This window comes from Salvia splendens, chromosome 18 (genome assembly GCF_004379255.2).
Source record: "Salvia splendens isolate huo1 chromosome 18, SspV2, whole genome shotgun sequence".
NCBI lineage: Eukaryota > Viridiplantae > Streptophyta > Magnoliopsida > Lamiales > Lamiaceae > Salvia > Salvia splendens.
The window spans coordinates 19,716,742-19,734,868 of NC_056049.1; the positions used below are offsets into that span (position 1 = coordinate 19,716,742).

An 18,127-nucleotide genomic window follows, 5' to 3' on the forward strand; every position below is an offset into this window, starting at 1 on the left:
CGAAGGTACTCCAGTGACGACCGGGTCTCAGACTCCCCCGACTCCCGGGGGAGGGTCTCAGACTCCCCCGGCTCCCGTGGGAGGTGGTTGGCCTCGATGACCGGGTACTACAACATGTACCCGTGGCAGCAGATGATGCCACCGATGGCCGCCGGGGGAAGTGTATCGGCTTGGCAGGGGTACCGCCGATGCAACCCCCTATGCAGATGATGTCGGGGTGGGACCCGGGATGCAGCCACCGGCGCAGCAGATGATGCCACCGCCGCAGGGGACGCCCGGGGAAAAAACGTCTATCGGCCGGCTTTTTATTTTTCCTCCGGTTCTTCGCACACATCGACCCCAACGGATGCACAGTACACGCAGTATGAGACCTTCTCCTTAGAGGAATTGAGTTTTGATATTAACGAGGTTCCGGAAACTCCCATTCAAAGCCGGGGAGTAGGGCGGGGTCGGAGCGCCCTTAAGAAGAAGGGCAAGGCCAAGAAGGGTGGCGAGTCGTCGCAGCCGGGTGAGGATAGCCGGGTCCGGAGGAAGTAGACGGACGCGGAGAACGTTGCGGTGGCCAAGGCGTGTGAGTGTCTGCGATGATCCTCTCGTTTCGAACAACCAGAGGATCGTCAACTTGTGGGCCAAGATAGCCGCAGCCTACATGGCATTTTGCCCTGAAGGGAGACCGCGCACCGGGGAGGAGTGCCGAAAGTGCTGGGACCGAATCAGGTCTGCCGTCTCTCGATTTTCGGGTTTGTACGCCAACGCCCTCCGCATGCGGACCAGTGGCCAAACAGAGGAAGACTGCAGGAGGATTGCGGAGAGAGCCTACCCGGATCCCGGGAAGTACTATGAGTTCACCTACTAGAACTGCTACCTTGTGCTCAATGAGTCGGAGAAATTCCGGGCAGGTGTCGACGCTGGCTGGCCGAAGAAGCAGAAACTGAACTATACCGATGATTATAGCGGCAGCAGCGGTGGTTCCCACGACCTCCCCGAGATGGCCCAGGAGGTCCCGACCCCTCGTTCGTTCAGTCGCCGACCTCGCCAGGTTGGCCAAAGGCGGGCGCAACGGGATGCGAGGGGGGCACCCCGAGTTCCCAGGAGGTCCAGTCGGCATCCCCCCTCGGCAGGTCCACCGAGGAGCTCAAGTTCTTCGCGCGTCAACAAACGCGCGCTCAAATGGTGAAGACGTTAGCCGACTTCCGGACAGCGGTGGACCCCGAGGAGAAGGCTTATCTTCGCGTATTGCTCCGGAGCATGCGTGAAGAATTGGAGGGGTTGCAGAGGGATACCGGCGGGAGTAGCCGCGGCGTTGGTGGCGACGGAGGCGGCGGCAGCGACGACAATGACGAAGGGCTGGGCGACGACGGAGGTGAGGACGACGGCGAGGAGTGATTTTTATGTAATTTTTTTATTGTACTTTTTAATTTTTGTACTTTTTTTTAAAATTAATGTACTTTTTTTAAATTATTGTACTTTTTAAAATTTTAATAGTATTATTCAATTTTCCTGTATTTGTCTCGTAAATTAAATTCCTTATGTTGCTACGATTGTAAATTAAATTATATAATTGTTATTAGTGATGTGGATAGGCTATGGGAGGGCTATTGCATGTCCAGTTGCTTGTCCAATTGCATGTCCATATGAAGTGGCAGGAGGATTTTAGTGCTGATGATGTGGCAGTGCCAAGGCTATGGGAGAGCTATTGCATGTCCAGAACCACTGGAGATGCTCTAAAGGATTTACGAGAAGCATTAGTTGATGAGAGATGTTATAGCAGTTTAATGTTATTAATTATTTAATTTAATGCACAAAATTATCATGTAAATCAAATACTTACGTACATTCATCGCCACTTTATTATACATAATGGATAATACGTATCACCAAAAAATGTCATTAATTAATCATAACGAAAATGGCATTCATGTTTGAGTTTAATTCAGTTGAAATTAAAACTGTTCCTAATTTCAATATATCAAAGTTATGAGAAAGGTAGTCTAAGGATGTGGCCACACCACCCTTACATAATTAATAAATTTAATTATAATTTATAAAAGCATATGATTTCCATATTCCAAATTAAATCTGATTTTCATGTATCTTCATAGCGATTGTGGACGAATTAACATAATTAGATTTAAAGGGTACTTTATAATTAGATTGGTCAGTTCAATTTTGTGAAATCTTTTGATTCCAAAAGGTTTCATTTCTTTTTCACTCTTTTACTCTATGCACAATCATTAATTCATTATAACGTATGAACCAAATGTCACAACATGCATACGTATTTTTTGTAAATTAGTAAGTGGAGTACAATTCGGAACCGCCGGTTCCGATTTTGAAAATTGCCGAACCGGAACCGAACTTCGAGGGTGTTTCGTGGTTACGGTTTCGGTTCCGAACCGGCGGGTTTTCGGTGATTTTTTACGGTTTTTCACGTTTCCGAACCGCCGGTTTTTGGCGGTTTTTCACAGTTCCGACTTGGTTCCACGGTTTTCTGCCGTTTTTTTGCGTTTCGGCACAGTTTTGGTTCAAAATTTTTTGAACCTGAACCGAACCACGGTTCAAAAATTGACGGTTTCAGTTTTGGTAAATTCTCATGGTTCCGGTTCGGAACCGTAACCGCTGGTTATAATTTCACAGTTAACCGCCGAAACCGTAAACCTTAGACACCTCTAGTTACGACTGATATATAGATATATGAAGAAAAAAGTATCAAATATAGATAGAGATAGCAATATTGGTCATGTGTTACACTCAGAGATAGAAGTAGTAAAAAGACCAATAGTCAATTTTCTATTCGATTAATAGCCAAATTTAATAATCGATCAAAAATCCTTAATTTCAATTGGAATTGCATTGATTAGAAATTGATTACCCTATTAACCGATCAGAACCAAAAAATAACCGACTTTAAAAATTTCTAAGAGGAAGAGTTGAACATTTATGCATTTTATCTGCCTGCATTGTTTATATTATAAATTGCTAGATATTTTATAGTTATATAAATGGGTTTATTCGATTCTTTAGTTATAAGTTATAACAGATTGATTATAATCGATAACCAGCCTTATACCGATATTGAAATCGAAAATTTCCCGTATCACGAAAATTTAGGGATTCCTAAAATTTCCCTAGATTTATCATATTTGAAGAAAAAAAATACACAATTTAATTAAATTAAATGCGGCGAGCTGTGTATTTCCAATTCCAACCACGTTTGAAGAAAGAATCACCAATCACATACTCCCCACCATCCACACTTTTCCCACTCCCCTCAACACTCCATCACTATTTATCTCTCTAGAAAGAGCACATTTTTGCACAGTTTCAGGCACTCATTTATTCAAGTTTGGATCTTGAGCAGAGTGTTGGTGCAGAGCAGCTGAAATATGAAGTGGGTTGGGAGGGTTTGGATGGCGGTGTTGTGGAGTGTGGTGATCCTGTGTGGTGCATTGGGGAAGGAAGAGGATTACGTCAAGTACAAGGACCCTAAACAGCCTGTTGGGGCGAGAGTTGAAGATCTTCTTGGCAGGATGACTTTGGAGGAAAAGATTGGACAGATGGTTCAGATTGAGAGGCTTTCTGCCACTCCTGATATCATGAAGGACTACAAGATTGGTAATAATAATGGGTTTTAAGCACATTTTGCTATGTGTGTGTGTGTGTGTTTCTTGGATTTTATTTACATTTGCATTTCTTGGTTGAAGCTCCTCAAGTGTGTGTCTTTTGTTTGCTTGATGGATTTAAGCCCGTTGTGATCTTGGTTTTGTGTTTTTTGTTGAGCTTATTATATTATATATGCAACATTGCTATCTGAATGTGGGCTTTCCAGGTATCATATCTTGAAGAAAATCTATAGAAAGTTCTTATTTTGTGATAAAGTAGATTAGTTTTGACTAATAAAATATAGAAGTGGGATTTCATGTTGACTGGGATATTGAAAAGGTAGCTAAATTTAGCAGCCTAAAGGAATATATCTTGACATTTTTTGATTGGAATAGTAAATAAATTTGGCAAGGAGATGAATGCAATTGTTTGTCTGTGTAAATGATATGAATGGTTAGGTTTAGGAAAGATGTGATAAGGCCTTACATTTGGCTACAAAGAAGATCTCATGCTTAAGTCGAGACTATCTTTATTCGTGATGCAGGTAGCCTGTTAAGTGGTGGTGGAAGTGTGCCTCTTCCGCAAGCTACTGCTGCTGACTGGGTTAACATGATAAATAACTTCCAGAAGGGGTCTTTATCATCACGTCTCGGGATTCCTATGATCTATGGAATCGATGCTGTTCATGGGCACAATAATGTCTATAACGCCACCATCTTTCCTCATAACGTTGGCCTTGGAGCCACTAGGTAAGTTTTATATAGCATCAGATCATCAATTGTTAAAATATGAAAACCACCTCTTTCCTTAAAGAGTCTAAGAAGTTATATATTCACGGAATATTAATTCTCTGCAACACCAGATTAAGATCGTCCTGTCTCTAACAGGGATCCTGACCTTCTGCGGAGAATTGGTGATGCAACTGCTCTTGAGATCAGAGCTACCGGAATTCCTTATACATTTGCTCCTTGCATTGCAGTAAGGAGTACTAATATTTTTCTCCCTCAGTTACAGTTTGAGATAAAAATTTCTTCTAGATACTATCTGCTTAGAGCCATCTCTTTGTACTTGGATCTGGAATGAAGTCTGACAGCTCGTTCGTATTTTTCTGCAGGTCTGCAGGGACCCCAGGTGGGGAAGATGCTATGAGAGTTACAGTGAGGATCCCAAGGTAGTCCAAGAGATGACAGAGATTATACCCGGGCTACAAGGTGAAATTCCAAATGGCTTGAGGAAGGGTGTCCCACATGTTATCGGAAAGTATGTATTGAATTGAACGGAACTAATTGCATGTCTAATTATTTATTATTTAAATACTTTGGACAAAAAACATCAGTAATTCAATCACTATAATCATCATGATTGGAAGTACGTTCTTTAGCATGATAAGTTCCTTCTTGCAGCTTAATATAACAGAATTATCAGAAGTTTCAAGAATTTCACATTAGAATTTTTCTCTCTTGATCTTTTCCCTGAGATAAATGTTCCTTCAATTTTTTCCCTTTATTGTCTTGCCAGACATTGGCTTTTATTTTTAGATACTAAGTTTTCAGTAATTTGCTGAATTCAGGGACGGATCTAGTATAGAATGATAAGGGGCAAATGCCCCACCTCAATTTTTCATAAGCATGTAGGCATTTATATTATATTACCTTAATATATGTAAATTCACACTATTTGCCCCCTTACATTTAAGAAAATAATAATTTATTTGCCCCTCTCCTAAAAACACACCACCTTGTACCTTTACATGTAATAATATAATATATTTTGTTTTATTTTAATATTTATTTATTTATATGTTAATATTTTTGCCCCTCCTGTTATAATTTTCTGGCTCCGTCCCTGGCTGAATTTATCCAAACATGAGTTTTTGTTTTATTTACTGACCCCAACGACTTTCACCTCAGGAACAAGGTAGCAGCTTGTGCGAAACACTTTGTTGGCGATGGCGGGACGACAAAGGGCATTAACGAAAACAACACAGTGATTGACATGCATGGCTTGCTTAGCATTCACATGCCTGCCTATTCTGACTCTATCATTAAGGGTGTCTCGACAGTCATGGTTTCTTACTCCAGCTGGAATGACAAAAAGATGCACGCGAATCATGAGTTGATCACTGGATTTCTAAAGGGTACCCTCAAGTTCAAGGTATCTTTTGAGACATATTATATACATGGCATGCTTTTTATCTGTAGTAGTATTCAACTTGGGTGACGATTTCTTGCTTGATTCAATATTTCATGTCATAGGAAGATGCGATGTACTCCTACTTGAGATCAGTCAGAAAAGAATATTATCTTTGATGTTGCATTAACTTTAAAAAATCTGTGATGTTGCATTAAGCTAACAAATCTCTGATGGATACAGGGCTTCGTTATCTCAGATTGGCAGGGCATTGACCGGATCACTTCTCCATCACATTCCAACTATACATATTCTGTGCTAGCTGGTGTTCAAGCTGGAATTGACATGGTGTTGTATTGTTATTTTGCAGAGAAATTGTTTCTTCTTTCCAGTAAAGTTTGTATTAAGTTCAATCTGTTCTGATGTGAAGTAATTTCTGGTCTGTGGCAGATTATGTTGCCATTTAACCACACTGAGTTTATTGACGACCTCACTTATTTGGTCAAGAACAAGTTTATCGCGATGGATCGTATTGATGATGCCGTCTCGAGAATCTTGCTCATCAAGTTCAACTTGGGTCTCTTCGAAAGTCCTCTTGCTGATCTCAGTCTGGTGAATGAACTTGGGAGCCAGGTAAATATATGATTCCATTGGGCTATTATATATATATATATCCTAATGCGTGGTATACTGAGATCCTGATATGTTAATAACAATAACAGGCACACAGAGATTTGGCGAGGGAAGCTGTGAGGAAGTCACTTGTTCTGCTGAAAAATGGGAAAAGTGCAAATGAATCACTGCTTCCGTTGCCAAAGAAAGCATCCAAAATTCTAGTCGCTGGCAGTCATGCCGACAACTTGGGTTACCAGTGTGGTGGATGGACAATAGGTTGGCAGGGATTTAGCGGAAACAACGGGACAAGAGGTAAATTCTACCTCATTCTATGTATAATAATTCAAACAGTTGCACTTGTTATTTTCATCATCTATTCATCTTACTCTACTCAAAATTCTGAAAATGGCTTGTAAACAAATTGTTTAGAGTAATTTCAATTGAAGTTTGAATGAATCTTCCCTTTGATCATCTCGATTAATCATTTAAAAGCAAACTGTATCATCACAGGGACCACGATTCTGGGTGCTATTAACGCCACTGTTGATAAGGACACAGAAGTTGTATACCTTGAGAACCCCGATAGCGAATATCTCAAATCCAACCACTTTGATTACGCTATAGTGGCTGTTGGGGAGCATCCTTACACCGAGACTGCAGGGGACAGCGACACTCTCACCATGGCAGACCCTGGACCTGATACGATAAAAAATGTCTGTGGAGCTGTCAAGTGCGTGGTCATCATCATATCCGGCCGACCAATTGTGATGGAACCATACCTTTCAGGCATTGATGCTCTTGTCGCAGCCTGGTTGCCTGGAAGTGAAGGCCAGGGAGTGGCTGATGTGCTATTTGGGGACTATGGTTTCACGGGACAACTTCCCAGGACTTGGTTCCGAACTGTAGATCAACTCCCAATGAGCGTAGGGGATTCTCATTATGACCCACTTTTCCCTTTTGGATTTGGGCTCACAACCAAGTCCGTGGTAACAAGGTAACAAACGCGATCTTAATTCTAACTGCAGCCAAATATTTGTTTTTTCGTACCACATATTCTAACAAACATAATCAGATAATCTTGATTACCTGCAACGAAAGCTATTGCCTTTATACTAATATAGTTCTTATGCCATTTGCGTTTCTTTTGATCTGATTACTGACATCGACTGTGTTAAAATTCTTGCACATTTCTCAGAAGTTGATGTTACTTCTTTCAGGTCAGTATCAGCTGGTGTTGACAGAAGGCCTTATGGAGCCGTGGCCGTCATTTTTCTACTTGTTGGTCTTTATTTTCAAGGTAAATTTTTAGCTTGAGAAGCACCGTCGTTGCAGGATAGAACAGTCGAACTAGATAGAAGAACGTTTGATGTAGGAGTAGGGATGACATTATATGCATACACGACGAATAGCTGTATGTTCTTGGCTTACCTAGATCAGTATATGTGATAAAGTGCAGACATTCATCAACAGTTGAGACAGAATAATAACACATGTAATGTAACATGTGTTCCTATATAGAGTCAGCTAAATTAGGCATAAGTAGACTTTTAAAATGTTTCACGAGATAATGAAATTGACAACACGAGAGGATATTATACAACGGGCTCCAAAGCCCTCAATCGATTTCGAATTATGGTCTTCGATGAATTCCAAACTCGTGCAGTAAAACATTTAAGTACTACTGATAGAATGACTCGTGCATTGTTAAAACCTTTCGAAAAGTGACTCTAATTTGCAATAATATCGAAAGATTTTGATGTAATAGCAATGATCTGTTTTTTTTTCCCTTTTTTCTTTGGGGTTGTGTTGAGTTCTTAGTTTCTCTATTTTCTCTTTGTTTCTTGAAAAACAACATTAAAGTAAAGAGGAAGAAGTTGGCTTGTAGCTGGTTTAGCCCTTTTGTGTTGCACCATTTTTGGAATAGCACGACGCCAAGTGGACGGGATCGAATCGAGTTACAGAAACTTTAGCAGGTTTTTTTTATGTTAAATATTTTTTATCCAATACATTTTTTCCTTAATAATGGATTTTCATTTATCCTTATAATTTGAATTTTCAATTTATTGATTATAGGAAAACATCTTACCAATTGCGTTGAGTTTCGTTATCTTAGTATTGTCCCAATTTTACAAAAAGTCGTTGGATACTTCAAAATCTTAGTTACATAGTCTATACATAAATAACTTTAATACACTATTTTATTAAATGGTGGACAGAAAATGTAAAATGAGAGCTACAATTAGATTCACTATTCAATTTGGTGATGAAACTGGTAAGGTTAAATATTGAATCCACATTCTCTATATTCATACATAATGTTATTTGTAAGTAAATAGAAGCTCATTTGGCATGGCTATCATCTGAATTTTGATTGCATCCGCTTCTCGACTTTGTGTGAATTAGTTCGTCGATGGCTCTTAATTTGCGGTGCTACAATGAAGAAGACGAAGCCATCAAAGCATAAGTACTAGGCAAGCCATATATGAGGTGAGGTCTTCTTGCATCGTTAGAAAAGAAGATCGACTCTTCCTCAACTTGGCTTAATTCACAGTATTTTACAACATTAGTTCATATCTTGTTCCCCAGGCCAAGATCAAGAAAAATACTTTTAATACTATCCACTTTGTAATTACTACTATTAGTATTATTAGAATGTAACAAAAATAGAGTGAGATTACAATAATAATACAAAGAGAAGATATATTCAAAGGATGAGAATGCATAGTTCTTCAATGTTAGGTCGCTGAAACTTTTGGGGTGCAATTAAAGAAGTTGGATATGCCATCATAGGTATAGGTATAAATTTTGATAAAATAAAATTCTTATTATAATAAGTTGTCATAATATTATTACTTGTAATTTAATCTGAACCCTAATATTAATACTTGTAATTAAATTATCTGAACCCTAATAAAATTGATGGCCCTATACATTATATATTGGGATTTTGTATAGCTAATGTTATCTTATTAAAAAGGAATATTAATTGAATTGGCCTAGGTCAGAAATGAATAAAGATAAATGTACACAATGCCCCTAACTTTTAAATTTAATTGAACTAAATTACAAGTTAATCTTGTTATTAGTTATTTTATTCTATAGCAATAAAAAATAATATGAAAAATTTATGACAAAATTTTACATGATTTCTAACTTAATTCGAAATTATCATACAATATTAAATAAAAAAAATTACTTTTTCTTAAATTTGTCAATATTAATTTTAAATTTTAATATTTTTCTATATTGTTACAGAATGTAATTTATTTCTAAATTAATTAATATTATAAATTTATTTGCAATATAAAATTTCTAATAAACCCAATTATGCATGTACAATTTATGTACACTTATCAGTACTCGACAATTAGTTAATTTTATCGAATAGTATTAATTTACAAAAGTTTACTCCCTTCTACCCATAATCACACTTAAATTTTGGTTTGTCCTAAAAAAATGTCATATTACCTTTTTTTTTTGGAAGAAGTTCTCTTAAATGAATATAAATATAATATTATTTTCTCTCTCCACTTAACACATAAAACGCAATTTTTTAAATTCTCAAATGTCATTATCCTATTGTTTCATCAATCATGGGATACTATATAAGTCTAATAAAAAGCTGTATGAACATTTTTAATGAAATTCCAACTTAGTTTAGGGCATCAGCATAAGGCGCGCCCTATGGCGCGCCACGTCATCAGTTTTGTCCTCCTACCTCCCCACCTGCAGAGGGGCGCCCTATGGCGCGCCACATCATCATTTTTTTAATATTTACAAAATCCATACGAATTTAAAAAAATTAATAAATTAAAATACGAATTTCAAAAACTTCATTTCATTTAATAAAAATTAATACATTACAATACGAATTAAAAAAAACGCAAACTCAGCGACGGCGGTTACGAGCCCACACTTCTTCAATCATGTCGCTCATGAGCGGCGCATGATCCTGTTGGTTGCGCATTGAGGTCTGTCTAGATAGAACCTCATTGAAGCCTAACGGTAACCCTCTATCGGGTGTCTCGGTCAACGTGCCGGACAAGCTAGATACACGGTCATCTTCATTCCAATCGGTGATGCTTCCGCCTTCATTCTCGACTATCATGTTGTGCATGATTATGCACGCATATATGACATCGGCGATGACTTCCTTGTACGAGGAACGAGCCGGCCCTTTCACAATTGCCCACCGTGATTGGAGCACACCAAATGCCCGCTCGACATCCTTCCGCGCCGACTCCTGCTTTTGCGCAAATAAAACCCTCTTCTCACCAATTGGGCAACTGATCGTCTTTAGGAAAACTGGCCACCGTGGGTAGATGCCATCGGCCAAGTAGTACCCCATATGGTATTGGCGTCTGTTGGCAGTGAACTCGATGGCCGGCCCGTTGCCGTTACATTGCTCGGTGAAGAGGGTGGACGAGTTGAGGACGTTAATGTCATTGTTCGACCCGGCTACGCCGAAGTAAGCATGTCAGATCCAGAGTCGATGGTCAGCGACGGCTTCGAGGATCATTGTCGGGTGGCTGCCCTTGTATCCACTTGTGAATTAGCCTCTCCACGCCGTCGGACAATTCTTCCACTGTCAGTGCATACAGTCGATGCTCCCGAGCATCCCAGGAAACCCGTGCGCCGTCTCGTGCATCTGCATCAGACCCTGGCAATCAGTGGCAGTCGGCTTGCGCAAATATGTGTCGCCATAGGCCTTTACTATCCCCCGACAAAAGCGCTTCAGACACTCGCGGCCTGTAGAATCCCCGCAGTGGAGGTACTCGTCAAAAAGGTCCGCCGTGATGCCGTATGCCAACTGACGAATAGTAGTCGTGCACTTTTGCAATGGTGTAAGGCCGGGTTTGCCACTGCCGTCCTCCCGAAACGTCAAGTATTCATCACGTGAAGACAATGTCCGAACAATGCTGAGAAAAAGGTACCGCGACATTCTAAACCGGCGGCGGAAAACAGTCGGGCCCCATCATGGTTGATCGGCAAAATAGTCTTCAACCAGATGTCTGTGAGCTTCCGGGTGGTCGCGTCGGGCATACGTCCTATGTCGAATAGGCCTATGGACTTGCTCAGCCGCCGCTGCCGCCGCCTCCTCCTCGCGCTGCATTGCCGCATAGCATGCCGCCATGGCCTCTTCAACGGCTGCATCTAATGCTTCTGACGTCGAACTACCGGACTCAGACGAACTAGAACTATTGGTGTCGTCGTCGAGATTCATTTTGGTTGGATGTTGAGACAAAATATGTAAAGAGATAGTCGATATGTTCGTATGTACAAATGAATGAGAAACGAGATTTAAATAGAAAATCAAAAACGCGTGCCATCTTCCGCAACCATCGTCCGCGTAGCCCACAGTGGGGCGGACGATGGCGCGGCCGATGGCCTATCGTCCGCGGCCATCGTCCGCGTAGGCCGCAATGGGGCGGACGATGGCGCGGACGATGGACATCGTCCGCGTTATACTCCGCGCCCTTAGTATAGGGCGCGACGATCGTCCGCGGCCTATGTCACGCACCCGCAATGGGGCGGACGATGGCGGGCGCGGACGATGCGCGCCATCGGGCGTGCCATCGTCCGCCCCATTGCGGATGGCCTTACATAAGTAGCACAGTGCTTCCTATTTAAGTGGATGGTGTAATTTTATTCCTGCAACAGGAGCATGAATTACTAATTGTAGAATACACTGTCCTGACTTGCTAAACTTAAGTAAATGGATTATCCGACTACTTGTTGCTGCCTAAATCACCTAAAAGTTTTACTCCCATTACAAAACAGAAAAAATATTTAATAATCTCAAGTAGAGATTTTAGCAGGAAACTGTTGATTTGGAGTTTCCTAGTTAGCTAATGGTATTGGTATCTGCCAAGGAAGAGCCTGCTACAGTCTGCCTCTGCTCAGGGTTCTAAAAAAAATGGACTGAAACCAAACCATCATCAGGTACAGGAGGAAAGGTGTATACCTAGCTGATGCACTCAACCGAGCACAAGCAGTGCTTCTACGAACCTCTATACCTAGCTGATGCATTGGATCCACCATACTCTAACCCCCTTTCATGAATCATTCAACCTTAGCTTTAAACTACACTCTATAGGCTGGATCGCACATTCAACATCACATTCCGTACAAAACATCATTCCTCTGCATTTCAAATAAAATGACACACTATCTTACTAAATCCAGATTTAGATAGGTCAAACTTGCCTTCTCGTTGGCTGCGTTGCCAGTCTCATGAAGCATCTATATTGGCTGAACTACCAATGGTCTGGACCTGATTAGAGCAGATAAAGCCATTGCAGACCCCAAACAACCCCGGAGCAGAAGCCGAGTAAAGCAAAAACAGCATGATGATATGTACAGTAACATTCAAGAAGAAAAAACTACTCCAATAATGTAGTAGATCATTTCAAACCTATCATAAAAAAGGAGGCTGTATTCTTCTACTATAAAATTGTACTAGAAAGCCAACCATTTAATAGGATAAATAATATATTTAGTCATCTAATTATTAGGACAACAATCTTGCACCCCAACTTATAGTAATTCCTTTATCTAAAAGCAAGTCTAAAAAAATTACTGCACAGGTAAGACCATAGTTTAGCTTAGCCTAACTTTATTGGATGGATTCAGAAAGAGCACACTCATATTGGCGCTGCACACGTCGTCCGGAAGTGGCCTGTCTGATTGCAGCGGCTACAATGTACAACTCTCTTCACACGGCCACGATCTTCTGCTCTAACACGCTTCTTCCTCGGCCGCCCAGGAGGGCGGAGTGATTTAGGCGGATTAATAGTCATTTCTGCACATTGACTACCAGTCGGATCTCCTTCGGATAACTCCATCCACAGTGTTTTATCTGGGATAGGATGGATGGTTTGTGAGTACGTCTTCCGGTAGGTAGCAACAGTGAAACAGCTCTCAGTGAATCGATGGACATTCTGTCTGCAAGAGAGCAGTGCAGCAACAGCATGCGCACAGGGAAGACCATACAGTTGCCATCCCCGACAAAGACAACAGCGGTTTCGGATGTCAACAATGTTTGTCCCCTCATGGGATATTACCTCAAATTCAGCTTCATTAGCGCGAAGAACCTGATAAGTGCGTGCACGCTCAAGAGCCTCTGCAACTCGCCTCTCTGCACTCGGCACAAGGATGGATGTCCACTGCATACTAGTCTCTCGACGTTCATTGAACCAGGTCATTAACTGCCTTCGGATGCATTCCATCATCTGGATTATTGGAAGACCTGAGGCTTCCAAGATCCAAGTATTTAGAGATTCCAATATATTGGCTGTCAAATGTCCAAACCTTGTTCCCTCAAAATAAGCTGTAGCCCATAATTTTGGGGGAATCCGCCGAATCCAGTATGCTGCATCTTGAGAAATCTCTTCAATTTCTAGAATTTTGGCTTCAAATTCAATAACTGTAAGAGCATGGGCAGCATCCCACAAAAGGTTAACAAGCATTGAATTGTTAAATTCTTTCCGGAAGCTTTCACTCAAATGACGCATGCAGAACCCATGAAAAGCAGTCGGGAAATTCGCTTCTACTCCATCAACAACGCCTTTTTGCCTATCTGACAATATCGTAAGCCTTGGCATGTTTTCAGTATTCACCTCAAGAAGGTTATGGAGCTCAGAGAGAAACCACATCCAGTTATCATCATTCTCCTCATCAACAACACCAAAAGCCAAAGGGAAAAGACCACCATCCCCATCAAAACCAGTAGCCAGAAGCAATGTACCCAGGTATTTACTCTTTAGAAATGTTCGGTCAAGCCCAAGAAGTGGACGGCAAGCATTTAGAAAACCATATATGGATGCCTGAAATGAGATGAAGAGGCGCTGGAAGCAGTTGTCAGTAGGATTTCCATAAACTGATGCAATGCTTCCTGGGTTAGTCCTTTTAACTTGCTCACAGTACTGTGGGAGGAGACGGTATCCTTCTTCAAAAGAACCGCGCATAGCAGCCATAATCCTTTCCTTTCCACGCCAGGCTTGCTTGTAAGATAGAGTGATACCATGAACTCTGTGGATTTCTTCCAAGATCTCTTTTGGCTTGCAATTTGGGTTCTCCCTTAGGCGTTGCTCCACAGAATTGGCAACCCACTGAACCGAGGCCTGCTGATGCCCCAGATGGGAAATTCCTCCGCACGTATGGGTATCGTTGATGGTCCTGATTGTGAAAGTGGGTACACCAGGAAGCTTTGCAGCATGAATGCGCCATGGACATTCCTCGCTGGCACATCTGGCAGTAAAACGAGTTTTATCTGACTTTATGGTCTGCATCTCAAAATGCAGGGCAATAGCTGTGTCCCTCAGGGCCCTTCGACAAGCTTTGACATCAGTGAATTCTTGCCCAACGTGAAGTTCGTAGCTAGGTCCTATAGCAAGGGTTCTCTGCTGCAGAATATGAGCGGGAGTAACTACTAGAGACTGGTGAAGATCCATATCGTGCATAGAGTCCATGCCCATGTCTTCATGCTGGATTACTGCTAATTCCAAATTGTCGTCAAGATCTTGGCTCTCAGACATTGCCAAATGATTATGATCAGACATATCCAACTCACTGCTATCAGCACGTAGATGCACGTCTTGGATATCATGATCAGGTTTCTCCTCCATCGACAAACCATTCTCTTGCTCATCATATTGAGGATCATCATTCTGACCGTCATGACCCTGCCCAAGCAAGGCATCTTGTTCGTGAGCCTGACCCATCTCCATGCCATCATGGTTTTGAGCAATAACTATGTTGTGATTGCGGTTTAGCACCACTGGCTGGTTATGACCAAGAGCTGCAGCGTTATTTTTCCCCGGGAGCACTTCGTGGTTCACCATCCTTATGCCTGCAGGAATTACTTCTATCTATTGCATTAGACCACTCAGTTACATATAAAGCAAACAATTCATTGAATTTGAGCCAGCAATCTAACAAATTCAATCTGTATAAGCTCAATTGTCAAGAATTGCAATCAAATTTCCTGAAAATCCAGAACCAAGTAATGAAATCAGAAGAGATTTGACATCATCACAAGCAAAGAAAGATATTTTGTCCTAAGCAGCAAATTTCACACACTACACCATTCTGTACCGCAAACCTCCAAACAATAAAGGTAGCAATATCCTTCCTCAAAACCAAACAAATCCGTTCAACCAATAAACCACAGCCAAAACACACACACAGAGAGAATCGCACCAAAAGAGGAATCTTTACAAAACAGAGCTTCAGCCAAAGACAAACAAGACAGAAAACGAAAGGATCCAAATTCGCCAGCACAAACAAAAAGGAAAGAGAAGAAAAAAGCAAAGAGAGATTCACCTGCTTATAAGAAACGAAATTGGGGCAAAAAAGTGAAATACTGATCACATCAAGTAGGAGTGATTAACAGAGAGGAGAAAGGCAGCTGCGACAACACTCTCAGTGAAGAAACAGAATCAGAATCAGAATCAGAATCAGAGAAAAGTAGATCCGCCGGAGAATTGAAAGGCAGTTAATTGGTTGGAGAAATTTGAAAGTGGCGGGGAAAAGAGGAAGAGAAAGAGAAGGAGAGAAAAGGGAAATCGGAGAAAAGAGAGAAAGGAGAAGCGAGGGCAGAAGAGGGCGATGAGAGGATTGGGAAGTGTGAAGGATGGGTATTTAGCTCAAAACTTCTCACCCTTTTCTCCTTCCTATTTTGTACTTTACCCTATTACCCCTTTTCTATTTGAAAGTGCATTATTGCAACTCTTTGATAATATACTTAACTGATAATGATAAAATTCAAACTCTAAATATTATATAAACTTCAAACTATGATTTGCATCGTTAGAAAATATCAACAAATGATAAAATAATAACAACAAAAAATGTCAATACAGTTTCAATACAATTTCAACACAGCATTAACCGTTGATATTGTGATGAATTTTTTTATTGCTATTATTATGTCACTCGTTGACATTTTCTAACGGTCCAAATTATAGTTTGAAATTTATACAATATTTAGAGTTTGCATTTGATTATATCCCTATACTTTTATATATACAATAATGCTTCATTTGATTGCAATGATAGACCATACAATATCCATGGTTCATAATGCTATCTTTTTTAATTGATAATCTTCCACATTTGATTGTTAGGCCTACAAACTAAGATTTTATATGTCACACAATATATAAGCAGTATCCTCCTCCGTACACTAAATATTGTTCATATATCCAGAAAGTGACGATTCTATTTTAAAATGTGTCATTTAGGGTAGGACAAGTAAGATGTGTCACCTAGAGTGGACTGAAAGAGTATTTATTAATCCAATTAATTTGACACACCATTATTTTTATGATATACTAATATAATCATGATATTATTATTTACTATTAATAAGAGGCTATATTGAAAAAAAGGTAGTTGGGCTTGGAATGGGCCAACACCCGGATAAGACATCACAAGATTGGGCTATTTTCAAGTAGTCTCATAATAAAATATGAACGGATCATAACTCTCCATTGATTTGAACAAATATTTTACTAAAAATGCACGATTTAGGCTGACAACATTATTTATTTGTACGGATCAACAAAACCATGCCGCTACATCATTTGTTAGTAAAATACGTATATAAAAATCAATAATATAATTTAATGTTTAAATATGATTTCATTGTAAATAATTTTTAATAATTTAAAATAAAATTTTAATTTTATGAAAATTGAAATCTAAAAAATATAGAAAAGCCTGATCACTTGATCAGTAGACATCAGTTGGTGTGTTGCTTCCGCCTTCTAGCATGAAAAAAAACATCATTTAGCATTTGAGGTGAATAAATTAGTTTAGTTGCATGGTAATAGGATTTTGTGATAGTTTTTATCCCAATATAATTATTTAGATATTTATAAATTTTTAATATCCACTTTTCGATATCAATTTATCCACATTGGCTTCCGGTGTCAACTGTTTTTCCGATATAACTTGAGCAAACACACTACTAATTGAATAGTACATTAATTTAGACAATTTTTTTTCTATTCATTAATGCTAAGTGTTATACTTGCTCGATATAATTACTCAATGCTATTCCCTTAAAACACTTGAAATTGAATGCAAGTAGACTCGTTTGTCATCTCAAATTTTTCATAGAAAGATTTCGCTTGAAAGAGATGAGATTGCAAGAAGAGAAAGCTAATGGATCGAAAAAATTGTTAGGTCCAAAAGCTTCTAGTTGTAGAAGTGACATAGGGGAGAGACGAATCGAAGCAACAACTGTTAGGTTCAAAAACTGCTTGTAGCTTCGATTCGTCTTTCCACGATTCTTGTAATAGGTCCTAGACTACAACTGTTAGATCCAAATTCATCTATAAGAAAAAATTGGATTTCTAAAATGGATTATAATCACATTCGAAACCAATGTTTGCTGTCAATTTTGGTTCATCTCTAAAAAAGTGAGCAAACTTTGATTGGAAAGTGATAAATCCAAACAACAAATGCATACAATTCTGAATTGAACTAAGTTGATTTATACAATATGAGATATAAATACTACATGGCCCCAGCTTTGTTTTACTTCACATAGAAACTTATATAATGGAAACTACTAAAATATGAATTAAATGAAAATATGTTTAGTTTGAGATACAATACAAGAATTGCAATAAATATAAAATAGACTACAAAAACAGGGCTCCATCTCCTCACTCTCACTGCTTGTTTTCAACTTTTCCATTTCCATTTGCATTTGCATTTGCATTTGCATTTGCATTTGCATTTTGTGACGCACTCATTAGGCTATCGAATT

General features: G+C 39.8%; 2 protein-coding genes across 3 annotated transcripts; one reads left to right on the top strand and one right to left on the bottom strand.

Moving 5' to 3' along the window:
- The first annotated feature begins 3,198 nt into the window (after positions 1 to 3,198).
- LOC121777637 (beta-glucosidase BoGH3B-like) lies at positions 3,199 to 7,916 on the top strand. Its single transcript, XM_042174953.1, has 10 exons — positions 3,199 to 3,615; positions 4,148 to 4,352; positions 4,491 to 4,581; positions 4,718 to 4,863; positions 5,514 to 5,757; positions 5,977 to 6,081; positions 6,184 to 6,366; positions 6,456 to 6,660; positions 6,859 to 7,342; positions 7,566 to 7,916. The coding sequence occupies exons 1-10, from the start codon at positions 3,387 to 3,389 to the stop codon at positions 7,660 to 7,662; spliced, it is 1,989 nt and encodes a 662-aa protein (XP_042030887.1). The 5' UTR covers positions 3,199 to 3,386; the 3' UTR covers positions 7,663 to 7,916.
- Positions 7,917 to 12,808: 4,892 nt separating this feature from the next.
- On the bottom strand, positions 12,809 to 16,010 carry LOC121777595. Of its 2 annotated transcripts, none has more exons than XM_042174898.1 (2): positions 15,673 to 16,010; positions 12,809 to 15,199 (listed from the first exon to the last, which is right to left on the bottom strand). In XM_042174898.1, the coding sequence occupies exon 2, from the start codon at positions 15,189 to 15,191 to the stop codon at positions 12,993 to 12,995; it is 2,199 nt and encodes a 732-aa protein (XP_042030832.1). In that variant the 5' UTR covers positions 15,192 to 15,199; positions 15,673 to 16,010; the 3' UTR covers positions 12,809 to 12,992. The 2 variants fall into 2 exon arrangements, with proteins under 2 accessions (XP_042030832.1, XP_042030831.1); XM_042174897.1 differs by having other exon boundaries at positions 12,809 to 15,214.
- Positions 16,011 to 18,127: the final 2,117 nt, after the last annotated feature.